Below are 24,074 nucleotides of genomic sequence, written 5' to 3'. Positions count from 1 at the left end.
AAAGTCAATGCCTTTTTTGTTCATTAAGTGTTCTTACTAATAAAAGTCAGAATTTCTAATGTAGCAAATTTAAGAATGGCACACAATTTTTAAATTCTATTCTCAGTAGAATAGAAGTGAAGTCTATAACAAGTAAGATTTCAAACTTTTGGAACTGCCTATTTGAAACCATTTCTTTGAATGATAATGGTTACAGAATAAGTGCCAGTCTTTTGATACAAATTGAATGATACCAGTGGACATATCATCATGAATCAAAGGCTTTTCACTCTGGAATCTGTTTTGCTCACATTTGTTTTAGGAAAGCAGGCTGTGGAATGTGAAAATTAGAGATACGGTCTAAAGTTAAAAAGAGCTCCAACTGCTATGAAATCGATTCAAAAAAGAACCTGAAATGGTGGAAGGATGAAGGCATTGTGATATTAAAAGCAGCATGTTTTGGGGTGGCATTTGCTTTGGCTCCATTTCAAGTGACTCTGGCTGGCTGACTGCTCTGTTTGGGATGGGATCCACCTTTCCACTCTGCTGAACAGCTCTGTATTGATGTAGGAAGGCCAAGACACTTGGCTTTTTTTGGCCTTTATTTTGGTTAGTTATGTCCCACATTATTCCTGCAGAGCACTCAAAAGCAAACCAAGTTCAGCAAGGTCACAGCTCCTCCAAGGTCATCCCTGAGTCATCAGCAGAAGGTAGGAGAGAGGCTGAGCTTCAGCCTGCAAGTCAGGCATACTTCCCACAAGGAAAGTGATTTTAAGAGTGTTATAAATAGGGCGTGGGAGAGTGAAATGGCTGGAATAGGTATCTAATAATAAATAATAGGTGGTTGTAGCAACTAATCTATCTGTTATCTTCTATGATAAAATCCTTACTTCGAGTGTGTTTTCTTGGGTAATTCCAAAGTCCCTACCTTGCCTTTCTTTATTTTTTTTTTATTCTTGTTATCACGACCTTATTCTTGTTATCATTTCAGTCTAGACTATTCCAATACTGTAACCATGAGTTAATAGCCAGTATCTCTTGATTCATTCAAAAGCAGTAATTTCTTCAAAGTGTTGTTCTTATGTCAGTTCTATTTCTAAACCTTTATACCTTGGTCCCTTAACCTTTGCCCCTTGAAGAACATCCATTTGCCTTATAACCTGAAATTTAAGGTTGTTTGTGATATGATATGTGCTAATCTAAATTTAAAATGGTTCTCTCCACAGACAAGCCAATGCTCTGAGCAAATGAACTGTTAGTTTCTCCTCAAATCTGAAAGTTTCTTTTTAGTTATTCTATTGTCATCTCTGCTTCTTCAATTACCACCACTTATTAAAATCTTCCCCATCCTTTAAGATCCTGCAAATACTTGTCAGTGTAGTGTTTCCTCCTAATGTGATTTCTGTTGTTCTTGGTTTTGCTCTTGACATAGTTGTATTACTCTGTGGCACCAGTCACATGATGTCTTACACAGTAGTTATTTTGTATAATTCTTTCATCTTCCTTTCCGGGTGAAAACATTTTCAAGACAAGCACCAAGGACCATGTTTTTTTCCTCTTTCCAACTCTCATTTGGCCCATCACAGTAATTTCCATATTTACAGAATCAATAAATATATACTGAAGAATTTTGTTTTCTTGGATGATATGGTTTTCAGAGTTGTTACACTATGAAATCCGTGATAACTGAAAATTATGTCAACTCATCTCCCATTCTTGAAAGAGTGTTTTATTCTTCAAAGTCCTCTGCAGATGTCATCACTATAGAGTATTTGTAGGTTCATTCATACATACACACTTCCTCTCTTGCACTTTTAGGTGTCTATTGCAAACCTCTTTGAATGTCTATGTAGAGTGCATTACAGGTGCCTCCCTGGTGGCGCAAAGGTTAAAGACAGTGCTATCAAGCTACCGCCAGCCACTGCAGCAAGAGTTTGATTCCCTGGCCGGCCAGGGAGCAACCCATATGGTGCAGCGGATCTCTCCTAACTTGCCCGCTGCTCTCCTCAGTAATGTATTTCAGTGGATCTGCCTGTTCTGTTCACCACTCTGTCTCTGGTGAATCCTCTCACCCCCTGCATCTCTGGCCTATACCCCAGCTCTTGTATGCATAAATCAATTTTTTAAAAATAGAGTGCATTACAATTTGTTTACAAGTCTGAATCTCCCCATCTGATTGTAAACCCCATAGACAGAGGAATTCCATTACAGTTTTCAGTGTCCACATAAACCACTTTGTTGTCTGGATCATGGAAGTTCCTGCTGTGAATGTTTATGTTGCCATTGAATACATGTGTATGTCTTCTCCTGTGCTCCCTCTGTTATCAACTATGTGGTATATGTAAACTTCAGACTGTTAGGTTAAACTTTTTCTCCCATAGGTTTTGTTTCTCTTAGGAATAAGGACTTACCCCTAAATGATATTTTTCTGTATTAACAAAGCTACATAATAGCAAAAGAAAGAAAAGTTTTATTTCCTATCTTTGTAGCTAAAATAAACTCCAGTTTCAGAAAATAGAATATTCACTTGGTTTATATTCATGAAAATAAAACTCTTTCAAACTTTATAGGACACACAAACGTTTGAGCATTTACTGACTCCCTGCTATGTACAGAACACTTGTATTAGATGTTGAAGATAAAAAAAAATGCCCAAAGTAAGAAAAAAAAAAAGTTCAAAGTTATGACTTTACCCTGAAGAAGTTTGGTGAGGCTTTTCCATTTTTACCATCATCTCCATCTCAAAGACTAGGATTTGACCTAGACATTGTGTGTTGTATGTTACAGATACAATAAATTACTTGCTTCAACATATGGCTTCAGCTAGTAATCTGTAAATCATTTGGGGCTTCCACCTTATTTATTATTTAATTTAACAGAAGTCTTAGAACAGAACAGGTGTTGAATGACTGTTCATTAAACCATAGTTTTTCAAGGAGAAATATGGGGAAATGCAAAGGCCCAGCGTGGTAAGGAGTTTGGTGTGTTAAGGAACAAATAGTAGGGTAGTGTGACTGGACTGAAGGGGAATTAATGATTCGAGAATTCAAACAGTGGGTCCAGATCACATAAAACAAAATTCTCAGAATCAACACTTGAGATTTTAAATAATTCTTAGCTAGTGGTGGCTGCTATGAGTATTATAGCCTATTTAGTTATATCTCTGGCCTGTAGACACTAGATGCTGTGGCATCCTCCCCCCAAAGTTGTGACAACCAAAAATGTCCCCAGACATTGTTAAATGTTCCCTGGAGAGCAAAATAGTTCTGGAAAGAAATACCAATGCAAAATCAATAGGCATTTTTTTTATGGGCAATTTTACATCACAGGTTTAATGAAAAGTAAAATAGGAGGGTACCGGAGGGTTTTCACAAGGAAAAGGCCATCTAAGGATCTGCATCCAAAATAAAACATTTTTCTCTATACTTTATAGTTATTAGTATACTGAGATAAGAACTTAAAGATAAAAAAATGGGAATGCTTACCAAGAGCTTATAACCATGACTATCTGAATAATCTTTAAAAATAAATCTGAGTTGATTTAACAGATGGTAGGTACCCAGTATACATTAACTAAGTCATTCCAGTTGTCTTCATTTAGGACAGTTACTACATTAAAGTCAGATGTAGCTTGAGCGGTAAACAGTTTTGCCCTCTTGGGTGGCTAAGGAAGTATGATTTAAAACAACTTTTTCAGATTTAAATAAGGTCTTCTTAAAGTAATACATTAAGGAAATGTGTTAACACAAGGTGACTGATGACTGCCAGGTCTCAAAGAACATTAGCTATAATATAACTCCCCCAAACTGTCCCAATTAGTACTTTCAAGTCCTACAAAGAAAGGTGAAGGCAATGATAATTATGATTATGAACATTTACCTTGAGTTTATGTTCTTTCCTGTTTACAATCACAGCTGTGATTTGCTGGTCCATGAAGATCAGAATGGTGACCAGCAAAGCAGGGATAGCAGCTGCCAGGTACACCCACCAGGGGTTTCCTCCAAACGGTGGAACAAACCAACCTCGGTTGGGACTTGTTGGCTTGAAATAGAGACAGAATATTTTTCAAAATGGTATTCATACATACTACTTGGTGAAAAATCAGTGGGGAGAGACACAACTTTATCTTCAGAGAACCAACATATAAAACAATAGAAGCAGTTTTGCCTATAGGTTGGACAAAGATTATTCACCAAAAATTTCCTAAAGGAGGTTTTAAAAAAAAAAAAATTGCGGTAACACTCTTTATAACACAGTAGGTCTGATTCAGAGATAAAGGTTCTCACCTCTTCAGATGTATGTTACCACATCACACCCACTACCCAGGCACCCCCAGTCCTTCTGTATAGTTCTGCTGTTAGCTCTCCAATTTCCCCACCCCCTCTGGTAGCCTCAATTTTATAGTCAGATTTCTAGGATATGTTTTGGTATAGTTTTGTCTGACTGTTTTGTTTCTCTGTGTTCCATAAATGAGTGAAACCATCTGGTATTTGTCTTTCTTAAAGGAGGTTATTTTTAAGGCAACATTTCATAAAGAGACTAAAAATACCGGCTAATGGAAAAGAAGTGAATGCCATTTTGAGCATTTAGAATGATCTCAAATAAGGACTAAAGATGGAAGAAAGTGATTTAAGTTTAAGGGGCGGCCATAAGGACAACCCAAACACAATGTTCAGTCAATAGTCAGGCAAAATATCACAAAATCACCATGTGTTTTGTTCATGGGTTTCAGCAATTATACCAAAGTTATTTCTACTGCCAAATTTTAATAGTTTCATACCATAATATAGAAAAAGTTATAAATATTTTATATGTTACAGTTGAACTTACTTAAACACTCTGGTCCTTCCTATTTTAAAAATGAAAAATGACCTTGAATAACTGATTAAAACCACGGAAAATTGAAAAATCTGGTCATTTTTTCAGTTTTTCATCTATCCTGTCAGTAGGTCATACATCTTTAGTACAGAAAAAAACCATTGTCTATCATTTCCCGAAAACAATGCAAATAAACTAAAATAGAATTCTATCAATGATTTATTTTCTACACATTCACTATGCATCAAGTCTCACTCCTTTTATGAAGATATTTCCATCTTCTTTCTGTCTCACTTTGCTCATAACTTCATCACTGACTTTATCCACATTTAACTATATTTACTAGGTTGTAAGTTTAGTACATAAGAGAAGGAACTTTGTCTTTCTCATCAACATATTTCAAAAACTATAAGTCCAGGCTCACGTGAAATTCAATAAATATTGAATTAAGTGAATTAGTAATTAGATGACTGAGAACTTACCTTTGCTAATGAATACATGATGGAAGAGAAAATGCCAAAAATATTGTTTGCTATAACAGAGATCCCTTCCTTATTAAGATATTATGTGAAATTTGCAGTGAAATTTTTTTTATCAAGTGCAAATCTCAGTGATGGAGGGAGTTAGAATTAGTCCAGAAAATGAGTGAAATACTTACAATAGAAAATTAAGTAGGGATATCTAAGAATGGCTGAAATGTAAATTTTACATATTAGGTCTGCTTATGCCAACAGGTTTATAAAATGAGTAATACTATCCCTCTTTGGTAATAATTAAAATGCATATTATATGTAAATGCATGTATAAAACAACAAATATACATGTGTATAAATATGGCAAGTAGTTTGGTAGCAGTAAAAGAGCATTGGGTTCATTCTGTAATCTTCCAGCATTTTATCTTATTTTAATGAACTTCAATCTTAAGCTCATAATTAGTATGATAGCTATATTGCATTCTATAATTATATGAATCAAGGTGAAGTCTGTATGAAAATATTTTAAATATCTTAAAAGGCTCTAAAAATATAAATCAGAGTTTGTGATGTTATTAAAGGTATTTCTACTAAAAATCATAATAATGGGAACTGTGTATTTAATCTTAGTCAGGCATATAAATTCAATAAAAAGAATATATATATAATATATATATATATGCCTAGCAAGGGATTTTTTTTAAATTAAAGAAATAGATAATTGTACAAAACTAACTCAAAGAGAGACTGATGATAAACTAGAACAGAAGAAAGGATCAAATGCTTCCAGGAATGTCCAAAAGATGGAAGGAAGTTCACTTACCTTGAACTCACTTGGCACTATTAGTTTTGGAGTATCCACACCTACCAAAGCATCTATTACACAAAAGATGAGAATGGACAAAATAATGGCAAAGTCACTGATCAGTTTTCTTGCCTGCAAAAAACGAAAACAAAAATTTATCGTATTTGCCTGTGTTTGAACTGAATGAAGAATTCATTATTTGCTAACAATTATAGTAACAGTTTTATCATAAAATTGCAGGAGTTATATTACAAAGGTTTTTTAAATTACTTTCACATCATTTACTTAGATTATGCCCAGAAATAATCTAATTCTCACATTCCCTCCCTCCCTTTCCCTCTCCCTCTCTCTCTCACAGTCAAAGACATTATAGCCCAGAAGTCTGTGTTATCCTATACACAGAACAAATGATATCCAGATAAAAGTAAAATCTGAAGGCATATTGTAAACATATGCATAAATATGCAGAATTCTTTTTATTATTTAGAAGGTAGTGTTGTAATTAGGAGCAAGATAAATTCCATAAATAACTGAAAGCATCAAGAACCTAGCAGGAAAGGGTTTCATGTTCCAGGACTCAAGACCTCAGAGGAACATCAAGTGATGGAAGATGGAAATGTGACAGCTTCACTAAATTGTCAAGGAAAACATTTTTCACTCTAGCCTAGTGCTTAGAATCTTCTATATGTGATGTTTCTCTTCTCTACCACTTCTTAAGTATGGTTCCCATTATTTGATAATTCTCAGATTTTTGTTAAGTACCTGCCCCTGGTCCGGACAAGAGCTGAGCTCTATGGGATGCAGCATAAAACCAAACCTTCCCCATGGAGCAGGTGAATAATGGCTGTTTCTGAGTCAGTAGCAGGACATGGGACTGTTTAGTTGTCTGGCAGTTCTCAGGTGTCTAGTGGCAATGGCCTGAGGGTATTACTAGAGCCCCACATTTCCCCATAAGGGATGAACAAATGGTAGTGCTAAATCTGATAATTCAGCAAGAACTCACTCAGGACCTAATACTTGGTGCTATAAATGCCACAGAGAACAAAACAGACATATTCCATGTCTTCAGGAAGCCCATATCCAAGCTACACACAATGAAGCCTGCTTTTAAACAAGATCAGGGTTGATTCAGCAGTTATCAAGTTATTTCAGCATGAGCATTCAGGCATCTGGCAGTGCTGAATGAAGGAGGAGAGACCAGTGATGGGCTGAATGCTGCACTGTTCTCGGGACACAGGGGTTCTCTAACAAGCGATGGGGCTCCTGGAGTCGTGTGTGCGCTGGAAATGGAAATGAAAAATGGAAATTACTTGGCAATGTGGGAATGCTAAAGGCCATAGTAATGCTCAATTCTCAATTCTCAAAAGTCTTGGGACTGACTGCACAAGATCAAAAATGGCCCTTTTAACTGGGAATTCCTTTTACTCTGGAAGGGTTAGGTTCAGTGGTTTACCTTTCTTGAGAAGTATACACAGAAGCAGAAAGCCAGCTACTAGACACTTTACAGAAAAGACACCACCAATCATACACAATAATTTCAAGTCCAAAGAGATTGGAGGATCAACTTGGGGAGAAAATACAGGAGCTAGAAGCAGTGTTCCCATAATCAGGTAACCTATGGTTTGAGAATTGGCACCATTGCTTCCTCCTTAAATACTTTCCTTTCTTAGTTTCAATGAATTCATCTGCAAAATGTAGCCAAAATAATCTCTACAACTTAATGGGTTTTGTTATAAGAATCATAATATAAACTGAACCATGAAAGTGTTCAACATTATACCTGGAACATAAGAAACTCTAATATATGATAGCTATTATTTCAAGTTTCACAAGGCTTCTTTTGCTACAGAAACTACTGGAATAAGTAACTAATCTGCCAGGAGGTCTTTCAAAGGAATCTTTAGTTCTAAGAACTAAGAAATAAAAGCCCAGTAATAATATAGAACTGCCACTCAGAGTTAATTTTGGTTGGAAGTATCTGAAAAAAGAATATTTCCCATGGCTCAATACTGGAAGAAACCCCCATTTCTTGAGTTTTGTTCAAGTGTTGACAGGGGCAGTTCAGGATGGCTTGGCGAAAGATGGTCATATGAGGTAGTTTCAGGAACACATTACAATGTTACAGCAATCTCTTTGATCATAAATTGCTGCGAGACCAGAGGTTATGGCAAAAAAGAAGTTATCTCTTATTTATCACCCTTCTAATCCTTCTCCAGTCAATTCAACATGTTGACAAAGCAGTATCCCAGAAATTGTTCAAAAGGGGGGAACAGTCACAATAAAGACAGTTTTTCTGCTCTCATCCATCCCCATAAATAAGAAGGAAAGTAGAAAGTAACAAATGGATCCAATTTTACACTCTTCGGTAGGAATTTCATAAAGCCTGTACCTCTGGCCCTGCTAGAAAGAACTACTTCGTTGGAATCACTACTAGGCATCTGGGAACTGCTGCTTCTTACGTGAGGACAGGAGGCATTCTCTGCCTTCCATAAAGTGAGCACTGAAAAACCAACACAGCAAATTGGACATTACTGTTGAGGCTGTACACAAATGGTGCTCCTGACTAAACCATGAAACAGTGACATCAAGACATATGACCCTAAGAACTAGCAAAACACCCAGAAAACTCTAAATTACTTTAAGGAATTATTTGAGGATGGAAATATCTAAATAAAACAATGATATATTTACATACACATACTAGCTCTATTTTAAGTGTTGGTTATTCAAAAGTATATAATTTTAAAAAACTAATTGAATGATATACTTATGATCAGTGCACTTTACTGTATCAATTATATTTCAATCTATATGATAAGTGAAGTAAATCAGAAGGAGGAAGACAAAAACCAGATGGTATCATTTATAATGAGACTATAAAGAAACTAATCACAGGAACAGATAACACCAAACTTAAAACTAGCCCTGGAAAAGTGACTAAAGAATGGAGGGATCTTGTGGGGGAAGGGAGAAGTAGATGTAGGACCAAGGTGGGGAGGGAGTACAGCAACAGAAAAAGATTAATTACATTTCAATCTAAAGTGTAGTCTCCACCACTATCAAAAAAAATTCAAAACTTCCAAATCCAAATTACTGCTGTTTTCCAAGTTACTCTTGCTGAGAAAGTCTTCACTTACTTCAATGATGTTATTATTTCAAATAATTTTACAATGGCTTTAATACTTTTATTACTGAGCAAAACCCATTTGGCCACCCACATTAATCACCAGACACATGCGTAAAGGATCTATAATCTCTCACTTCTTTGAAATTTTTTCTTGCTTCAAAGTATATTATCAAACATTAAAAGAAAAACAGATAAAAATGTCCTCAATTCTACTGCCTTGGAATAAATGTTTTACATTTTCAAATACATTCGTGTGTGTGTGTGTGTGTATGTGTGTGTATATATGTGTGTGTTTGTGTGTGTATATATGGAGTTTTTCACATGCCGTTTAATACTTTGCTCTTTTTCTACTTTTTCTACCTCATTAGAGGTTTTGAAAAATAGTAAGCATTAATGACTCTATAGTACAAACTGAGTGGTTGTTCCAAATCTACTTTTTAATTCACTGTTGTTTGGATTTCTTCCAAATTTTTACTATAATACCACAAACATTCCTTGCATACATCTAATGCTCATCAGAATAAATTCCTGTCAGTATAATTATTATATCAATGTGCACAAATAAAAAGGTAAGGTTTCTGACATACCTTCTAGAACTACCAATTTTCACTGTACCCTATAATATATGAATGACTATGAGTATCTTTAAAAGTTAAATTCATACTCAAAAAGGCATTTCTCCAAAGAGGAAATGCAAATGGCTAACAGGCATATGAAAAAAATGTTCAACATCCCAAATAATCAGGGAAAGGCAAATCAAAACCACATTGAGATACCACCTTACACCAGTAAGAATGGCACATATCAAAAAAACAAACAACAACAAATGTTGGTGAGGATGTGGTTAAAAAGGAACTCTCCTATATTGCTGGTGGGAGTGCAAACTGGTCCAACCACCCTGGAAAGCTGTCTGGAGGTTCCTCAGTCTACTAAAAATGAAGCTACCATACGATCTGGCAATTCCACTCCTAGGGATCTACCCAAAGGACACAAAAACATTGATTCAAAAGAACACCTGTACACCTATGTTTACTGCAGCACTCTTTACAATAGGTAAAACCTGAAAACAATCCAAATGCCCAAAAATAGATAACTAGATCAAGAAGATGTGGCTTATATATACAGTGGAGTATTATTCAGCAATCAAAAAGATAAACTCATGCCATTCTCAGCAACGTGGATGGAGCTAGAAGAAATTATGCTCAGTGAAACAAGCCAGAAGAAAAAGAAAAATATTGGATGGTTTCACTTATAGCAGGAATATAGGGGAACCAAATAAGACATCAGTGTAAAATAATAACAGTACAAAACACAACAAAGCAAAAACAGACAATTATAAATCAGAGACATACTGCAGAGGAGGAGGAGGGAGAGGGATCAGAGGGAGAAAGGGAGAAGCACAAAGGATTGAGGTGATGGTGCATTAGTGAAGGAAACTCTATGGGATCTACAACTGAGGGGGTGGGGGGAAGCAAATATTGTTTGAAAATGAACTAATGATGTAAAAAATTTTTAAAAATTAATAAAAAAAAAATTGTTTTCCACCAAAAAAAGTTAAATTCACACTCAAAAAGGCAGTCATTTGCTACCATTGAGGATACTCAAAAGAATACAAAATTGTCCAATCTCCTAAAATTCTAACATCTGTACATCAATGAGGCAACTGAATTTCTTGCATCACTCTGAACTCTACTGTTTCCTACTGATCTACATAAATACATAACCTTTCGGATGGCATTAACAGATATTCTCACAAGTTTCCAATTAAACTTCATAAAACACATTATATGGATAGTTTTTAAACACAAAACTACCAACGAATATAGACTCAATTCTGATAGCAGGATATTTGTATGTTAACAGTCCAGTCAGCCAGTGTGATTATTCAGTTTTTCAAAAACAAATGGCTGGAAATATACCAGCTATCATGTTCTGGTTCAGGTATACTTTGACATTCAGAATACACTGTGGAAATCTGACGTATTAGACCTTGTTTTCATCCTACTTCACTGGTTATTCCTTTTTAGTGTTTGCTAATCTCTCTTAATTCCTCCAAACTCTTAAGGTTGAAGTGTACCACAATTCAGACCTTGGATTGCTTTTTTTTAAAAAAAAAAAAAAAAAAAAGATATATTTATTTATTTACACAAGAACCGCGGTACAGGCCAGATGCGCGGGAGTGTGAGAGGATTCACCAGAGACAGAGCGGGGAGCAGAACAGGCAGACTGACGAAATACACTGCTGAGGGGAGCAGCAGGCGAGACAGGAGAGGTCTGCCACGCCATGTGGGACCCTTGCCAGCAGGCCGGGATTGAACCAGCACTGCAGAGGCTGCGGACAGCTTCACAGCACGGTGCTCAACCGCCTGGGCCACCAGGGGAGGCCCTGGATTGCTTTTCTATCTATATTCTCTCCATAAGTGATTTCATTAAGTCTAATGGCTTAAAAATTACATTTACATACTGAAGAATATAAAACCTCTATTTCCAAAATTGATTATTCCTCTAAATTCCAGAATCATATATAACTGCCTGATACCTCCACTGGATTACTTAAATAAACATAAAACTTAACATGTCATAAACTAAATATTTTAACTCCCTTTTTGTTCTGGCCCAACCCACCCCACCATTGACTCTCTAATCCTGCTCTTTCAATGGCAAATTATTTTTATCTATAACTTGGTAGAAAACTTGCAGCCATCCATGTGACTCTTCTTCTCTCATTTCCCACATCGAACAGGTCAGTGAACAACCTTTCAAATATATCCAGTATCCTGTCACTTCTCACCAAATCCATTGCTATTACCACCCTTGTCTAAGCCACTTGATAACACAGTTTCCTGCATTAGCTTCCTATCTCATCTTCCTGATTCTACACATGACTCTCACCCCTTCTGTCAATGTATCATCTAGGTTAATCATGTTAAAATTTAGGTCAGCTAATAAGCTAGGAAGACTAATCTCCCTCTATAGATGCCATGTTTTAATATCTAGAATGTTACATGACAAGGGAGAATTAAGGTTGCAATAAAATCAGGGTTGCTAATCAGCTGATCTTGAGATTGGGGAAATGATCTGGGCTCATTTAGATGGGCCCAATATAGTCACAAGGGCCCTTATAAATGGAAGAAGGGGATAGGAGAGTTAGCATCAGAGGGATGTAAGGTGAGAAAGATTCAACTGGCCATTGTTGGCTTTGAAGATGGAAAGAAAGGAACATAAACAAAAGAACAGAGCAAATTGCCTCCAAAGGTATGAAAAGGCAAAGTAACATTTTTTCCCCAGTCTTCAGAAGAATTGCAACCTTGACAACACCTTGATTTTAGCCCAAGAAGACACACATCAGATTCTACATCTTCAGACTTTGTTTTTAAGCCACCATGTTTGCAACAATTTGATACTGAACATATGGGAAACTGAAACTAATATAAATAAATGGAAAGGTAGAGAGGATGTACATAAATTTGGAATAATCATCAGGCAATGGTATTCTTGTCAAGTGTGACACTCTTATACTATAGATATAGAAGTATCTAAAAGGACAAATGATAATAAATTTCAGAATTAGAGTTCTGAAAATTTTGGGGGAGGAAAGCAACTCCATTGGCAATATTAGTTAACTTCATTAAAAAAATCACAGCCAAGGTGATATGTTCTGTATAAAATTCTCACTTCTATTTCCCTTTCCTTCCCCTTAAATTGTACAATGCAGTTCAGTTACAGCAGAAATCACTTCTGGAGAGTATTTATTGTTAAGACATTCACTTCCATGACATTGGATCCAGTTTAAACTTCATAGTTAGGAAATTGATTTTTTTTCCAGAACACTTTTGCATTCAACTCTAAATCCTCTAATTAGAGAGTGTAGGTTGGAGTGCTATTTTAATAGGCTACTCAAAAATTGCCTTATACTAAAATTAAACTTTAACCTGATCTAGTCAAAATGGATAGTAGAACCAAAAAGTACCTAATGGTTTCAAGCACTGAATCCTTCAGCCTACTAGGTACATTCTAGGACCTGTGTACAGGAGCTTTGAGTCTCACTTTAAGAAGACAAAAACTGTTCTCTTTAGGCCCTGCTCATATTTCCAAACATATTTAGAAAAAGAAACACATAATAAATTTCCTTTCAGTTTTTTGTTTAGCTTTCATTTTCATCAAAGTCAATCTCTTTGAAAGATTCCTAAGTAACCCTCCTTTATGAAAGACAAAAATAAATAAATAAAATTAGAAACCCCCATTTTCTAATTCCTGACTAGCTACTACTGATGGTGATTAGAAGTAGAAGTGCCAAAGTTCTCATGAGAAAACCTGTTCTGTAAGATTCCATACCCAATCCTGTGGATTCAGGGATGTCAAATCTCACTTAGACAAACACCGTAACTCGCAGATGTCCATCCAACCAACACTAAGTCTCTCCAGCTCAAACTTCAGTATGCTAGCAATAAAAACTATCACCTTCTAAGAGAAATACCTACTAAGAAATACCTCTTGCTAACCCATATAGCAAGAGCTTGACATTTTAAAATTTTGGGGTTTTTTCAATGTTACACAATGTGCTACAACACGGGCTAATTCCTGCCTCCACTCATGAATGAGAAGGAAACCAGACCTCAACTGAGATTTCCCCTTTCTATCAGTCTAGTTTTGAATCCTTTTATTTTTTGTTTAGTATTTTTACCTATAAAATGAAGAACAGAAAATATTTCCATTCTCTGAAGAATTAATGACAAACTATCTCAATCTAATAAGAAGCAAGCAGCTTAAATATTTAAACTACCAAAGCAAAGAAAAAATTAAGTGAATGGGAAGGGAAATTCAAATAACCATACACTATTTTCTTGTTCTTAGGCAAAAACAACCTAATAAATCTATTATAAACATACTCTTTATGAAGGATGATACTATATTAATTATGAAGAGTCATAATCATAGAGACACCAACTGTGAGAAGCTAATTAATTTACAGGGAAAAAATGGATTTGGTTCCCCTGAACCCCAGAGGACATTTGGTTTTCACTTTGTGAGGTTTGCAGCTGCTCCTAAATTAACTGGGGGAAAGGTTATGAGCCTGCAGAGCGGTTTTCAATGGATAGAGCTGTTAAAAGGAGACAAGTACAGCAGCAGGCACCCTGTGGGTTCTCAATCAATATTAATTCATGATTTCAATTTCTCTAATGACCATAGTGGTTGGAAAATGCTAAACAACAGTGTAAAAAACTATTTATTCTGGATGAGAAAGAATCCAAATATGTCTCTTGGAAATCACAAAATGGCACAAAGTACCCTAAGAAATTTGAAATTTGACTCCCTAGTAGCCAGTGCTATAAAGTGTCATAAACAAAATAGGCATTAATGTCAGCATATCAACAATCACCATACGCTGTATTTAGAATCAATGATAGTCAATATAATTTGAATTCAATAAAAGAGATGTCTGATTTATATTGCAGCCAGAATTTTTATGACATAAGTTCTAAAGTTTGAGGTGAAAGAAGGGAAATGGATTGGGCGGTTAATCTGGGTAGGGTTTAGAGCTTACTAATGGAAGGCTACCAAAAAACCTTTTCGTTTGCAAGCATGGGACTAAAGGGAGAGCATAGGTCTAATGAAATGGTTCAGCAGAGATGCTGAGGAGACTGCAGCAATCACAGGCCTCTTCCTCCATCCTACCTCAAAACTAAAACTAAAACTAAAACAAAGAGCAAAATGTGTTATATACTAGAAACAAATGATCAAATCACATCGGAAGCACTGTGTTCCAATCTGGTCACTGTATTCTAAGTCGAAACTGAAAATCTGGAGACAATCCAGAAAAGGGAAACCAGGAATGGGAACACAAAACATACCCCCAAGAAAAAAAATGCTGGTAGGCCTTAAGAAGTTGTATGGAGAAACTGTCTTCAAGCATGTGAAGACTATTATAGAAAAGAAACACTAGATTTGCTCTGTGTAGCTTTGAATGGCAAGAGCAGACCCCAGACAGGGGTTGTGGAAAAGCAGGTTTGTGTATCCTCAGAAATGCCTTTGGAGTTAAGAAGCACCTGCTGCGGTAAGCATTCAGGCAGCTGGCACATGACACTTGTCAGTAATTAAGAGGAAACGTTGGACTAGATCATATTCAAAGTCCTGAAACTAAAATTCAATGATTAAGGCCCATTTATCAAAATTACTTGATCCTCTAATAGGGTCTTCATGGCTATATCCATCTCTTCTTCTAACCATTATGTTAAAGGGCTCTGGGGCTTAAATTGCAAGATGGTTTTTATCATTTATATGAGGGCACAATGTGAGGGCACAAAAATAACAATCTTTTTAAATGATTAGCAAAGTTATATAAATACATTAGACAGTCTGGAAATTAAGTAGGGGACCATGCATTTCAATGTTAGTGGCTTTTCTCTGATGGACAGATGTGCTGAAAATATCCAGGACCAAGAAGTTATCATGGTCAAAATTATTTCTGTCTATAGATGTCCTCTCTACCATTAAAAGTATTCACAAAACACTGGTCAATCAGTGCTTCCAATCTTAGTTTTCTTAAGGTTCAATTCATGCTGACTTATATTTCTGTCAAAAGTCCGTAAGAAATGAATAATTTGTCATCTTTGTTAAATGTTTCATGGATCAAGTTGTATTTACAGCTAAAGATTCTTTTGTCATTCTTATGAAAATAGAATATGGAAAATGATCTTTGAATAAAAACAATTTGACTTTAAAATTTACTTTCTTTGGTATAAAATAGCATAAAAATTTGAAAATCTGACTCCACTTCACTAACAGCAAAGTCATTTTCTGAATAAGTTTCAATGACAAGATGAGGTCTCATGTTTCTGCAAGAACCAGTCGAGTGTCACCCAATATCATTGACACTAGAATGAGACACTGAATACATGCCCATTATTTCTTACTCATTTTTTGATATATTATTTGTTTTAGTTTGACAGTTTTAACCATTCTCCAAGAATGTTTCTGAGAGAAAAATAAAACAGAACAGGGACATCATCTGATTCTTGTAAAGAGCCCTTTACAAACAAAACACATCCAACTTTAATAGAATTGTCAAATGCCAAAATGTCCACCAAGAATTATGTTTCCAAAAATATAGCTAATTGTGGAATTCCAGATTTTATTGTGTTTTACATGGATAAAAGCTAAAAGTATCACCTAGCTAAAAATGCTCATTATATTTTCATTGAAATTCCTGAAGCCATGTATTTTTCCTCATTCACAAAGCTGCTTCCTCAAAGACCACCATCAACTTACACCCCCAAGAAACACCAACTTGTGACCCTACAAGACAGAATTAGTGTAAATGGGGCAGAAAGATCAAAAAGAGTCACTCTTTTGAAAACCCCAAACTCTAGCTTATTCGACAAATACATACAGCCCCAACTATGTGCCAGACCCATAAATTATTTATCTTTGTATCCCTACTATTGTATAAAACACATATTAGAGACAATAATTTTTTTTTTTTTTTTTTTTAATAGAGGCATGCTTTATTTATTTGTTTGCTGGTTTGTTTGTTTGTTTGTTTTGTTTATACATGCACTGGGTACAGTCAGAAGCGCGGGAGGGTGAGAGAATTCACCAGAGCCAGAGCAGGGAGCAGAGCAGGCAGAAGGACCAAAGTACACTGCTGAGGGGAGCAGCGGGCGGCAGGAGAGGTCTGCGCGCCATGTGGGACTCTCCTCTGGTGGCCGGGGAGCAGACGGGGATCGAACCGGCGCCGCAGAGGCCGCGCGCAGCTTCGCAACCCAGCGCTCAACCGCTGCGCCACCGGGGAGGCCCAGAGACAATAATTTTTAATACACTAATTATAAAATATAGAATATACTACTTTTTTAAAAGAAAGATTAAAGAATAGCTGTTCAAATGTCATCTAAATAAAGCATAGAAGGTGTCATAGCTGTTAGTGTTACCTAGAATTTATTGATTTTGTTAATTTAAATGACCATAATAAAACGAGGAGGTTTATTTTTTAAAAAGAATCTTATCATTATATCAATTCACATGAGGGTTAGAAATGTTACTTACTCTAAGAGAGAGAAAAACGGGAAATTAAGCAACACTATAAACACTATAAGGCCTTTTCATGCCAATTATATACATCAGCTGGCCACAACAAATTTGACTGTATTAAAGCACCAATCCCTTTGCCTAATTCAGAGGACTCTAAACTTTATGAATTCTACTAATCATAATCCTATTTTGTCTTTAAGATACTGCTTTCTTCTGCCACCACATATGCAGTGATGGCATTTTTATCCCAAGTGTATCATCACTTGTTGGCATAAGACTCTGGAAGAACACTTCATGTTAATGCCCTGAGCCATCTGCCACAGAGATCAAGGATTATGATGTGAGGTTCCCACAGGAAATGTTGAAGTCAAAAGACTTCAAAGAAAGACTTGAGGGTAATATAACAGACCAGTAACTGTGTGGGATAACAGATTGATGCAGCCCTCTAGAAAGAATGGGAAACACAGGGCAGATAGTTAGTAGAGTATTACCATGGTCAGTAGAGACCTACCATGTCCCACTGAATATTAGGGCTCTCTAAAAATGCCTTCTATACAATAAAACTCCTGAAGACAGGATAGCAAAGGCATGGTTTCATCTTACTTTGTTTTAAAAAAAATAATTTTTTATTGTATTATTTTGTTATTGAGATAACAATGGTTTAAAACACTGTACATGATTCAGAGGTATAGGTTCAAACCTCTTGAAATGTAGTTATCACACCCACCCCCAAGACTCCCAGAATCCTCCATAGTCCATTGGAACCCCTCTTTCCATTGCCCTTTGCTTCCCACCTGAAATATTGCCCTCTGGAAGCCTGACTTCCATAGTCATATTTATAGGCTCATGCTGAGGCTTCATGAAAGTGGGCAAAGTAACTAGTCCAGGGTCAGGCATAGGTAGTAAAGGACCAAACTAGGGGAGCATAAGTATAAATAAGAAGGACAGTGATTACAGCAGGCTAATCAAGGGACCTGTGATGAGTTTAATTCAATAAAGAAAAACCTGGAGAGGCGAAAGAGTGAAATATCTTTTTTGTCACATTTACATCCGTTTTCTGTTCCTTTCCACCATGCTTTCTGCCTTAGGTGCTGGCTTATGTGATCTACAGTGGGTTCCCATAGTCTCTAGATTCCACCTGGTTTAGCCTGTGGCTTCTGAGAGAAGAGAGTGAGGTCACAGAATAGATTACTGCAGCTGTACCCTGTGAGGAGCCTCAGACTGTCTACCCTCAACCCAAACTCATAGCACCTCCATGAAAAGGCTCTCTAACCTTCTCTTCTGGGTTTCCGCAACCATTCCCTTTCCACATCATTTGGGTCTGGAACTGTAACAGGGTGGTGCCCAGGAAAGGGGGAGGTTCCATGTTCCCTGCCCCACCCAAAGGAGGGTGGGGCTGAGCAGGGAGGAAAAGCTGGAGAGGAGACTGGAGAAGGAGGAAGCAGGATGGAGAGCAAGAAGGAGACCTGGAGGAGACACATGGAGCAGAGAGACATGTGAAGAAACTACACTTGCTTCTTGGTTATGGACTGGTTGAAATAGATATGGGTGAGAGGCCCGTGGGAAGGTTAACAATGGCAGTTTTTAATCTTGATTTTGATTTTTCTCTTTTCCTCCCAAACTTGTCTGGCTATTTCTGATCCTTTTCTATGGGTCCACATCGGAAGGTGCTTTGGACTTGTGGCAGGCTTTTGGGCCTTGCTCTAGGCCAATCCCATTTGGGTAGACTTTTACCCATGAGGGGATGGGTAACTTTGGGTACTTGATTTGAAAACTATACTCTGTCTTTCTGTATTGTTCATCAATTGCATTAAAGTTCCTTTCCATTAAAGGTCTATGTTTTGTCTTGATGTGGTGGATGGCAGAACTTATTCAGAGCAGGCAGGTTTGGGGGCTCTGGGGTACTCTTCTCCCCACTGTAACAGGACAGTAACTACCCCACTGTTACTAGCACTGGATGCTACACTCTCTACTATTGTTTCCCTAAATTTAATTTCACCTTTGTAAATAATGCTTTTATTAACCCTTCAAATTACCCTGATATTCATGTATCATTAGCTTCCTGCTGAAACAGGTGATACTCTAAATATGATTTTAAGATGTTGATCTTGAGTGGCTGTGAACATAGGTGATATTATTAACTAAGAAAAGGACCATGGGTAGATTAATAAGTTCAATTGTAGAAAGAAAAAAAAATATATTTTGTATTTGCTATATGATAGTTGTGCATCATACGCAGGAAAAGGTTGGCAGTTGCTGCTGTAGCAGACCTACCATAAAGATGGATAATGATTTTCGAAAATTTGCAATCCTGATCATTGCTATAAACATTAGTTTAATATAGGGAAGTTATTTAATTTAGGAGTTGGCATCAGAAAACTTTAAAATTATAACATACACGCATAAATGGATGTTAATTATCATCTAGCTGAGCTTTCCCTTTTTGGGTGCGGTAACTGAAGTCCACAGTGATCTATCAAAAGGCACACTGTGTGTGAATAGCAGTGCCGGCAATAGAATCTACAGCTTCTTGGATCCTACACTTGTGCTCTTCCCCCAAAATGCAGCATTTATGTCTACTTGACTGCTTGCCATGATTCCACAAATATCGAGGACCTAGTCTGTGTCCAATATTGTGCTTGTTGACATGAGGAATAAAATAGAAGTAGAACAGTTTTCCTGTATTTTATCATATTAATTGACTAACAACTCAACTATGTTTAGGAAAAAAAGTCAAAAAACAAAGGACTATACTAGAGGAGTGTGGGACATTTGATGTGCTAAGGACACTGTCACCCAGTATTCATGTTGTGAGTTTTTAGAGGTTTTCTGTGAATTACTGATGTGAGTAAGGAGGTAGTAACAGAGAAATTTGATAATTGCTACAGCAACAATTATTGTCTCAATGAAAGTGCTGAAGAATTTGAGTTTTAATTATAGAATATAATATGTAAGTATGAGAATCTATAAAACTATCTGTTGCTCCCTATAAAGACCATATATTTAAACGGCAGCTTAAATAAAAACATATTTTGACAAATGAGGAAAAATATTTCCTCTTCATTTATTTATGGATATATAGCATATACTGCTATGATTTAACTGTAAATGTAAAGAGATCAAAATCTGAAAGTCTTCACACTTAAGCATTGCTCCTTTGAAATCAGGTATATCTTCTCCCTGTTTATTTTGTGACAGGTATATACAATTCTAAACTATGCTGAGAACCTTCTTAACAGGAATTATAACTAGAATGGCATCATTATTCTATTTTCACATACTCATGACTTCCTCAACAATGTTCATTAATGACTGAGAAATTACCAACTTGGACTCTTAAAAGAGGAAAAAATTCCCCAAGTCAATTTGGGAATCATTGCTGGAAAAAAGGTGACATCTACATGGACAGTTAAAATAATCTCTATTCATCTTAATGTTGAAGTGAGTTTATTTTGCAAATGATGATTCACAAGTGTTCATAAATTTTCCATATATATGCCTCAATAATATCAGATTTAAAAGGGTGATCAATCCAAATGTGAGTCCAAAAAACAAACAAAAAAAGACATCCAATGAATTTATAAGAAGGGGAAACTCAATAAACAGGAAGAAATTATGCTCAACACTTTTGCCAGGAATCTGTCATACACAAAAGTCAAGCCACTGAGGAGATGTATGGAATAAGCACACTTCCCAGTGTGAGAATTAGTACCACAAGCTCAAACTATACAACAAGCAGTTAATCTGAATGTATGAAGTAGTCAAACTTCAGCCCATAGAGAGTTATAAGGATAATAACTACCTGCAAAGTACATATTTCACCTAAGGTCTCAAGTGTGTATATGTATGTATGTTTATACACTATGGATTAAACAAAGAGCATCTGAATTCTGCTGTGAACCACCAGTCTGTGATGCCAATTTTAGGGAAATTAGGTTGAACAATTTCTACACTTAACTTTGTAGAAATTTTTTATTCTGTGGGCCAGTAAGTTTGAGATATTTCATTATTGTTATTCTCTGTATGTTATTCCCCCCACCCCAAATACCTGTTGAAATCCTAACTCCCAAAGAATATGATGTTGAGAGGTGGGGCCTTGGGGAGATACTTGGGTCATGAAGGTGGAGCCTTTATGAATGGCATTAGTGTGTTTATAGAGATGCACAGAGATCCCAAGCTTTTCCACCACTTTAAAACACAGTGAGATGGCGCTGGATATGATGAACCAGGAAAGGGCCCTCACTTGACCATGCTGTCAACAGATCTTTGACTTCACAGCATTCAGAATTATGAGAAATAAATGTCTATTGTTTATAAGCCACCCTGACTGTGGGGTTTTGTGATAGCAGTGAACAGACCTGGATAATATACAGTCCGTCCCTTTATTTTCAATTTTATAAGAATCAGAGTCAAAAAAATTCCTGTGTAAAAGTTAATGTACTAATTTTAAGTTTCATTTCCCAGGTATTGAAAAAAGGAATTTTATCAACTGCATCTTGTGTCCTCTTAAGTTCTTCTACATAAAACACAAGAAGCGAGATTTCATGAGAATCCACTTGTCTAGAGCAGATCACAGATAAACATCAGATGTATTCAAGATTACCTAAGAAATACTGAAATCCTAAACACTGAGAATTGAATGGTAAAGCAAAGGATTATCTTAGTTTCATTCTGCAGGTAAGAAAATACAAAATGCCATTAGCTAAATGTTGGTCTTATCTTGTAGTCTTTGCATGAACCACAGTTTTGACTTTAAGTTCACCCAAGCATATTAATGGAAGACAGGATGTCTGCACACCCCAGCTCAATTATCTGTTTTTCCACACGCTGGCACTCATCATTATGGGAAGGAAAGTTTGGCTCAGATGCTGCTCAGATCTTATACCAGTACTTATGTAATAACACAATTCAGGTTTACTCCCACAGTCCATAATGCAACTGCTAAGTTACTCATGCACAGCTGATGAACAACAAATTCTACAACAAAATTCCCAATTAATATAAACAATTTTTGCTTATGCACTTAAAAACTGTGGATTAAAAGGTTTTTTTAAATTCATGTGTTTTGGATAGTATACATCCTTTTCCCCTTTCAGTACAGTACAGTCAGAATTACAACAGAATTTATGACAGAATTATGTGAGCAAAATCTTTAGAAAGTTTTTCAAAGCTGGATTGTAATTAATGTTAAAATATGTATGCACATGGACAAAGACCAGAAAGCAATTTCTAAAATGCACACAATTATTTTGGAAAGGTTGAACTGAAGGTGACTTTTTCATTTTCTAAAATCATATTATTGTTGATGCAGCATAAATTCAATGAGAATTATTTTAAGCTCCAGTACTTACGGTGGTTGGAAAATAACGACTAGTTTTGAATTTTTTCAGAGCCATAGAAGAGGTATAGGTGCCCAAGAAGAGGATGAAAGACATGAGTGAGATATCAGGAACAAAACTGCAGTTGTTTCCCATGAGCTTTCCTCCATATTTCAAACACTCCTTCGTTGACAAAAGTGCCCAGTCAAGGGTAGCATTATGGTGCTGAAGAAGAAAAACATTAAAAGTTTTCTAAAGAATACTGGCATACCAAAAGCAGCTTTTGAAAATTAATGGAATGTATATGGATTCTGCTAAAAGTTTCTATAAAACTAGAGCAATCACTCAACCACTGAAGGGTGAAACCTGATAAAGTGTTAATGAAATAACAGGTAAGTGGGGACAGGAGACTAGCAATTACTGAAAATACAGTGAGAATGATGCAATCTGTTACCTCAGTTGAGCTGGAGCCCTACAATCACCCATTTGTTCAACCGAAATAAACCACAAATTCCCTCTTTCCTGTCAACCTCCTGAGAGTAAACTGGGACATACTAATATCCTAAGTCACAAGATCTGAAACACCTTTGTTGTTCAAAAAGTACTTACTTTTGTATTGCACAGCTTCTTATCCTTTGAGCTGATGACACCATTAACTACTCATTTACCTAGTACTCTCAAAAATGAGCTAATTATTTCTAAATAACGAATGATTGGTGACTTAAGAAATTAAGCTACAAAAATGTTAAGCCTCTGCTTTTTCAATTGCAAGTCCTAATGAAATAGTGTTTTTCTTGTTGACTTCATTGAGTGTCATGAGCGTCGTTACTGAAATGTACAGTATGTAATGACTTTAGGGCTGGCGAGTCGTCTTTGGGATATTTATTTCTATGTCACATGGTCTCAAGCTTATAGATCAATTTTCAGATTTTCTTCTATCTCATGAAATATTGTTAGGTCTGTGGTGGGCTTCTTGGCTGCAAATCATTCCTATCCCTATTTTCTGTTTCTAATATTCAGGAGAACTCTTTTTCAAGCACAGTGGTCAGAGCAAATGCACCCAACCCCCAGCTGCTCTGAGTTTCAGTTGCTATCAGCTTTCTGCTGCCTCCTCTAGAGAATTCCCTTCAGCCAAGAAAGAGCTACCTCATCTGAAATTTGATGCCTCCTTACAGCCAATTAATGACAAATGCTATAGGGAGGCTACAGACTGAATATTTGGGTTCCCTTAAAATTGATATGTTGAAACCCAATACCCAGTGTGAAGGTATTTGGGGGTGGGCTTTTGGAATGTGACTGAGTCATGAGTCATGAGGGTAGAGCTTTCATGAATGGAACTCATGTCATTATAAAAGAGACCCCCAGAGAGCTCCTTTGTCCCTTCTGCCACATGAGGATACAGTGAAAAGGTCTGTCAGCCAGGAAGGAGGCCCTCCTCAGATACTGAATCGGGTGGTACCATGATGGTAGACTTTCTCTTGCATCCGGGACTAATGGGTAAGTTGTGTGCCAGCAGAATAGTTATT

At 36.4% G+C, this 24,074-nt stretch overlaps 1 protein-coding gene across 2 annotated transcripts in view; it reads right to left on the bottom strand.

Annotated features, from left to right (window-relative positions):
- Positions 1–24,074, bottom strand: part of SLC4A4 (solute carrier family 4 member 4) — a 347,176-nt gene that overhangs the window by 29,015 nt on the left and 294,087 nt on the right. For both annotated transcript variants that reach the window (XM_037530399.2, XM_054688304.1), the window contains exons 16-18: positions 22,582–22,773; positions 6,094–6,207; positions 3,859–4,020 (exon numbers count right to left, since the gene is read on the bottom strand). In XM_037530399.2, coding sequence (XP_037386296.1) covers positions 3,859–4,020; positions 6,094–6,207; positions 22,582–22,773 — 468 coding nt within the window. The remainder of the gene's footprint in view (positions 1–3,858; positions 4,021–6,093; positions 6,208–22,581; positions 22,774–24,074) is intronic.

Source organism: Talpa occidentalis, unplaced genomic scaffold (assembly GCF_014898055.3).
Source record: "Talpa occidentalis isolate TD23 unplaced genomic scaffold, MPIMG_talOcc4v2.1 talOcc4.6, whole genome shotgun sequence".
NCBI classification, from domain to species: domain Eukaryota; kingdom Metazoa; phylum Chordata; class Mammalia; order Eulipotyphla; family Talpidae; genus Talpa; species Talpa occidentalis.
This window is presented reverse-complemented; position numbering and strand designations above follow the sequence as displayed.